At 39.1% G+C, this 7659-nt stretch overlaps 1 protein-coding gene across 9 annotated transcripts in view; it reads right to left on the bottom strand.

The window, feature by feature from the left end:
- The window catches only part of Pikfyve (phosphoinositide kinase, FYVE-type zinc finger containing), a 90435-nt gene that overhangs the window by 58626 nt on the left and 24150 nt on the right, over positions 1-7659 (bottom strand). For all 9 annotated transcript variants that reach the window (XM_029476064.1, XM_029476086.1, XM_029476091.1 and 6 more), the window contains one exon: positions 2295-2433. In XM_029476064.1, coding sequence (XP_029331924.1) covers positions 2295-2433 — 139 coding nt within the window. The remainder of the gene's footprint in view (positions 1-2294; positions 2434-7659) is intronic.

Raw genomic sequence — 7659 nt, 5'->3', positions numbered from 1 at the left:
TCGAGACAGGGTTTCTCTGTATAGCCCTGGCTGTCCTGGCACTCACTTTGTAGACCAGGCTGGCCTCGAACTCAGAAATCCGCCTGCCTCTGCCTCCGGAGTGCTGGGATTAAAGGCGTGCGCCACCACGCCCGGCTAGGTAATAATAAATTTTTAAGAGCATTCCAGAACTCTATGGATTTGTCAAATTCCATTTGCAGATTATTAGGAAAAGATAGGAAGTTACTGTCCAGCAGGTAAGCAGTAAGTTTTCTCATACAGACTGAACTTGTGGTTACAAAACCTGTTACTCTTCTCCCATTCCACTGACAGACACTTATTTTATTGATGACTCATCTAAGGGTATAGAAAGCTTCATGGTCCAGATATTCATCATTTAATACTTCTTTTTCTTCAGCCCAGCAGGTAGTATTGACTGATCTGATGTTGTAGGATTATTTCCAGCAGTAGAAACTGCTTTAATTTTGCCTTCACATTTTGTTATGGTTTCATTACTACGGGAACTACAGCATCCACTTCAAACCCATATACATTTTTGTGTATTGCTCATACTCAGGCACATCTAACCTCGCTGGTCTAACTACAGAAGAAATAGACTATCTAATTGGGAAGGGGTATACATCTGTCACTGCAGATGGATCCACTCAAATATCATGGATTCCTCTTCAGCTCCTTTGGCCCCAGGCCATCAAGGACAACAGCTGAAGGCCAAAAAGCAGTGGGAGTCAGAAGTCAAGTCTGCCCACCTGGACCCAGGTTAGGCCCTAGCCCAAGGGAGAAGTTATTTTACACAGAACCCTATGTCACCTGAGAATCTCTTTCTGGCAATACTAACTGCTTTGACCTGTGTGTCTGCAGTGAGTGCCTCTGAAAATAGGTTATGTTGCTCAACCTCATTGTTTCAACTAATAGATCAGATGGATCCAGTTTGGGCTAACTTTACTAAGGACTCTGTTCATGCTTAACATGCATAACAGACTCCTTCATGCATCTGAAGACCAGAATGCATTTAATTTTCCTTTGGTATTTAAATCACTTCCTATTTGCACAGTACATCATAACATCCGTGCTCCTATTAAAGGGCAAATAATATGGGCTTACATTCTACAAGAGATCGGAACTACTCATATGGGTCTCTTTTCAAGCTATTCTGTAATTTTTCTGATCAATATACTAACATAACCAATAGTAATGAACACAGTTTTTTACCCCTGTTCTTTGTAGCTAAGTATTATACAATGCTCAATGACAACTAGATTTACCTATTAACATCTCAAGTCAAAACCATTCTGGATATACTGCTATTGAAAAAAATTTAAAAAGCAGAGATATCATAACACAGATTCCAACTTTAACTCTGTCTCAACTAATAAGTTCTACTTCTGACCATGGAAAATGCTTTGATCCCAAATCTGAACCTTTTGTCGTGCCTTTAAGAAAGATTCTCATTCTGCCTAATGAAACCAATTTCAGCCTCTGGAATTTCCTGACTCCATCATTGTTATCAACCTTTTTATTTTATTTCTTTAGGACATATAGCTGTGGCATACATTTTACACATTTTTATTATTAAAATATTATTTCAAAGCCGGGCATAGTAGTAGTACATGCCTTTTAATTGCAGTACTTAGGAGGCGGAGGCAGGTGGTTCTCTGTGAGTTCAAGGCCAGTATGGTCTACATATAAAGAACCAGGGCTACACAGAGAGGCTATGTCTCAAAAACAACAAAATAAATGAAATTATAAAACAAAATATTAATTCTTTCACTAGTAAGAATCTTCCCATTGATCTTACCTCTGCCTTTTGAATTATAACCTTTAGAACAAAAGACTAATTTTTCCTTTCTTTGAGTTGGTCTTAGAATTAGGTAAACGTTTTTCATATACATAAACTGAACAAAGAACCAATTATTATATAATATAAACATTAAGTTTCAAAGTTTAAGAAAACAACAATCTAACTTCAAGCTCAATTCGTGCATTAGATAAATTCTGATTTTAACAAATGAAAGAAAGAAATAGTAATTGAGTATGGAAAAAATATGCTAGCAAATAAAAGATTAAGCTAATGATTTCCCTGTTTAATGATAAACTATTTTTTTTTAGGACAATATCCCACTTAGCTCAAGTTGGTCTCAAACACAAGATTCTCCTGCCTCAGCCTTCCCAGATTATTTTACAGACATGCACACCAAACCCAGCTGACTCTCTTACATATGCGTGTCTTTAAGGGAATAAAAAGTCAGCATTCTTTACGTTCAAAACTAGCAACAAGTTAGATGCTGGACTGGTACCAGAAGAATTTTGCGTTCATCCTCAGTCGTCTCGGTCCTAATGTAGTTTCGGTTAGCCTGGGGACTGACAGATGTCTCATATGAAGGAACCATAGGAGAACCAGACCGATCCAGTGACAGATTAGTAATGCTGGCTGATCTAGAAATAAAAACAAAAATAAGATCACAATTTTAAGTTCATCTGAGAAATTTTAAGTTCATCAAGTGAAATTTTAAGTTCATCAAGTGAAAATTCATATTCCCATGTTTAGATGCCAGTGCTAAAGGAACTATAAATGTAGTTATGATCGCTATGTAGACGATCACTGAAGAAAAGGAGGGAAGAACACCAGAAACTACTAATTGACTTAAAAAATTTGAAGTTTTGGGCTGGTGAGATGGCTCAGTGGGTAAGAGCACCCGACTGCTCTTCCGAAGGTCCGAGGTTCAAATCCCAGCAACCACATGGTGGCTCACAACCATCCGTAACGAGATCTGGCGCCCACTTCTGGAGTGTCTGAAGACAGCTGCAGTGTACTTACATAAAATAAAAATAAATAAATCTTTAAAAAAAAAATTTGAAGTTTTAAATATTATGGAAAAAAATTATACAGTATGCATATTAGTAGTATTTCAAAGGAAACACAAACAAACTCTGCTTGTAAAAAATACTGGAAAGTCATTTTTCTGAGAAAAATAAAAAATAACAACTATATTAAAAAAATAACCTCGCATATCTGGATTAGAAGAAATATAGTCTGAATGCCAAATCTAGCCTGCCCCTGTTTTGAAATACCAAGGAACTAAGAATAATCAGTTTTATAGAGAACATCCTGCAGTTAATCTGATGGGAACACTAATCATGAACCCTGACTAAGGAGAATGTTATGACTCAAGAAAGAACTCTTTTTCTTCTCATTAGTAGGCCTATACCATGCTCAAATATTATTATAAATTTATTTCATCAGTAAAAAGTCATAGGAAATCTGTTTCCTCTCATTATGCAAGTATTCACATGTATCTTTAATTCTGCCTCTATGCAATGCTATCATGACTTATATATCATATATCAATTATCACCAAGCTTTATTCATTTTTAATATAACTGAAGATTTTCAGTAAAAACTACAAAATGAACAAAAAAATGAAATCAAACTTCAGCTTCAATAGAAAGGATAGAAAGAAACTTCACTACACACCACGTGGTGATGGTTTGAATATGCTTGACCCAAGAAGTGGTACTATTAGCAAGTGTGGCCATATTGGAGGCAGTGTGTTAGTATGGGGGTGGACATTGAGAGAGCTTCCTCTTAGCTGCCTGAGGATGCCAGTCTTTTTCTGTTTGCCTACAGAACAAGGTGTAGGACTCTCAGCTCCTTCTCCAGAGCCATGCCTACCTGGATGCTGCCATGCTTCTCCTCACCTTGATAATGGACAGAACCCACCTATAAGTTAGCCCCAAATAAATGTTGTCCTTTATAAGAATCAGCCTGATGACCAAACCTGATGACCAGCATTCAAATGTTGGAACCCACATGGTAGAATAAGAGTTATCCTCTCATCTTCATGTATGCTGTAGCATGTGTAGCATGTGCATATACACATACAAATAATAATAATAAATATATAAATCTAAAACTTTTTGGTTGTTCTGTATTAATTTTTTAAGACAGGGTTTCTCCATTTGTCCTGGCTATCCTAGAACTTGCTGTGTAGACCAGGCTGGCCACAAACTCAGAGGATCTGCCTGCCTCTGCCTTCTAAGGGCTGGGGTTAAAAGTATGTGCCACCACCACCTGGGTAAATGTAAAATAATTTTTAAATCAAAAATCAGTGATAAAGCTGAGCGTGGTGGCACATACCTTTAATTCTAGCCCTCGGGAGGCAGAGGCAAGTAGATCTCTGTGAATCTGAGGCCAGCAGAGCAAGGTGTAGTTAGCCAAGGCTAAACAAAGAAACCCTGTCTTGGAAAAAAAAATAATAATAATCAGGGATAAAGAAATTTAACTAACTTTATTCCTTTAATAGTAAGAGGTTCCATTCAAAATCCTAGGTCTCAGATGAAAGTTCATTCTCTGTGCATTATAAAGACGAAATCACTTTAAAATAAGAAATCATTCACAGGTCATTAACACAGAGTTAATAACAAGCAATTACTCACTTCTTGACATTTTCTTTCAGTGAAAATCTGTCACTGTATCTTATTCAACTAATTTAAGTCTATTCCACAGGAAGTACATTCATTCATGCTGCCTGATTCTGTAACATTGCAGTAATTCCTGAATGCACTCTAATATAGTGGCATCAAGAATAAAAGAAAATTAGTTAACTTTGCTGTCAAAAAGCTCTAGTAAATACGCTATGGCAAGGATGCTAATTTAACTTTAGTATTAACTGACTCAATTCTATAGCCTGAAGATCTCCACCAATCTTCACATCAACCCAAGCACAGGGAGACACAACTGTGTACCAGCAAGCTTAACTGTGTACGTGCTGGTGAGAATACTGTGCTGTATCTGACCTTTTAAAACCTGCCTCAGCTCTACATTCCTCCGGTGCATGTCCCTCCTCTATACAGCAAAACTTCCATCCCCAGTTCTTCCTTTTTCTCTGTTTGATGAACAACCACTGAGATTGTCTATTATGGTCATCAGTGTTGGTTTAAATCCAATGCTCAGCTTTAACTCATCTTATTCACTATCTCAGCATGAACTCTTGCCTCACTGAACACCTTTCTTCCTTTGGCAGCTAACACAAAAGCCCTCCTGGCTATGTCTCACCTCACTAGCCTCCCCAGCTCAGTCTCCTCTTCCTGTTCCTCTTTACTTCCCCATCTCAAGGCTTGGTTCCATCCCCCCACCCCCAACCCCATCACATTCTCTTTCCTGATGAGCTGTACCATAGCTTTACACCATTCACTGCTCTAAACTTGTCTTATCTGACATCTTTCTTGGATGGTATCTCAAATTCAACACATCTAAAATCCAACTGTCACATGCCTCCAGCTTCCATCCTCATTTCAGTAAACAGCAGTGTCATACTTAAGCTGCTGGGGTCAAAAATCCTTACACATCTTTGGTGTCCTTTCTTGTTTAGCCTACACTCCATACAACCAATATCCATCTAGAATCTGTCCTCTTCTCATGGGTTCATGTTCCCTCCCCTCACTTCAATGATGATCTAAGTATATTCCCCAGCCTGGACTGCTGATTGCGGTACCAGCTTCTACTCTTTATGTCCTTTAATGCACTCACTGGAGAGGCCAGACACCCTTTTAAAGTGATGAGACACCACTGCACACCTATTACAAAACACAGGCAGCAGCAATGCTGGCAATAGTTTGGAACTCTCATGAACTGCCGGTGGAAATGCAAAACGGCATTACCAGTTTGATAGACAGTTTGGTAAACCTTTACAAATTAAACATGGATCCCGCAATCATGCTTCTTGGTATTTATGCAAATGAACTTAAAACTACATCCACACACAACAAAATTACACAGAGCTGAGTAAGGTAACATTCACCTTTAATCTCAACATTCAGGAGACTGAAACACTTCGATCTCTATAAATTCTCAAATGGACAGAGTAACACACACACCCAAAATTACACACAGATGTTCACAGGCTTCTATGTAATTGCCAAACATAGAAATCAACCAGTCTAGATGACACATCTAGAAAATGGAATATTGCCTAGCAATAAAGAAAAACATGTAGTAAGTTATGAAAACAGAGGTAACTGAAACAAATCATTGTTTTTACATACATGTTGTATGATTTTGAGTAAAATTGTTACTATCAAGCCAAAATTGCTATTTAAACAAAAAGGTATTCTCAGCTGGATGTAGTAGTCCGTGCCTACAAACCCAACACTTGGGAAGCTGAGATAGGATAATCATGAAGTAGAAGCCAGCCTGATCAGCTACACAGTGAGTTTCAGAGAAGCAAGATCCTGCTTCAAAAATGCATTTTTTTTTAAATCTATTAACTAAAGAAAAAACTATGACTCTATTCTTGGATGATTTTTTCCTTAGTTTATTAAATTATTCACTTTGTATCCCAATCACAACCCCTCCCTCCTCTCCCCCCAGTCCCATCCTCACAAATCCCTCATCCAAATACCCCCTCTCCTTCTCCACAGAAGATGATGCCCCCATGAGTACTAATCCTCCCTGGATACATCAAGTTAGAGCAGCAGTAAGCACTTTCTCTGAGGATGTGAGCACTGAGGCCCAACAAGGCAGTTCAGCTAGGGAAAAGGAATCTAAAGGCAGGCAACAGAGTCAGATACAGCCTCCACTCCAATTGTTAGGAGCCCCACATGGAGACTAAGCTGCACATCTGCGAAATATGTGTAAGAAACCTAACTAGAGCCAGTCCATGCATATTCTTTAATTGGTGGTTCAGTCTCTATGAGTCCCCATGGGCCCATGTTAGTTGACTATAGATCCTGTGGTGTCCTTGACCACGCCCTCCCGCCCCAGCTTCCTCAATTCATTCCCTATTCTTCCACAAGACTCCCCAAGCTCAAGCTCTGCCTACTGTTTGGCTGTAGGAGTCTGCATCTGTTTCCATCTGTTACCAGAGGAAGCCTTGATGAGACCTGTTTAGCTATATAGAAGGGATGGTGTAATATGGCTTCTTGCCCCTAGAACAGAGCCAGCAGGGCATGTGCCTCCATGAGTGTTGATGGTTGCTGATCATGACATTTATTTGTATAAAAATATTTATATATTACTTCATGGAAAACCCTGCCAAGGTTAATGGGAAATATTGTCCCAGCAAAGGTTATCGAAGAATATCCTCTCTACCAAGGTTTATGACTCTATGATAATCAAAGACAGTGTGAGTCAGGGATTGAGGATGTGGCTAATGTTTCAGCAAAATGGTAAACACTGAGATCTTCAGGACAGCCCTAAGGCTGTAGGAAAGAACTCTGAAAACATGAGTTCAAAAATATGTAATCTCTCAACTATGCAAAATATAAGGATACAATATGAATTATACAAGGAGCTTCACAGACCTAAAGAGCAGAGAGCAGCTACACTGTGAGCCAGCTTGTCAGAAAGATACAAAGGCAGGCAGATACAAGGCAGGCAGATTCCTGAGTTCAAGGCCAGCCTGGGACAGAGTGAGGTTAGGCCTGGCTGTGATAGCAGGGCTGCCTATCTCAGAGTGAGATCCCACCCAGCTAGCTTATCTGTGCTTACAAAGGCAGGCAGATCTCTGGATTTATTTGCAATGTAAAAAAAAAAAAAAAAAAAAAAAAAAAAAAAAAAAAAAAAGAGCTGAGACTGCATTAGTTAGGGAAGCAGAAACCAGCCTGAGTAGGGCCACAGGCCTCATCCGGCCGGATCAGCGCCTGGGTAGCGGGAGCGCAGGG

Source organism: Mus caroli, chromosome 1 (genome assembly GCF_900094665.2).
Source record: "Mus caroli chromosome 1, CAROLI_EIJ_v1.1, whole genome shotgun sequence".
Lineage (NCBI taxonomy): Eukaryota > Metazoa > Chordata > Mammalia > Rodentia > Muridae > Mus > Mus caroli.
This window is presented reverse-complemented; position numbering and strand designations above follow the sequence as displayed.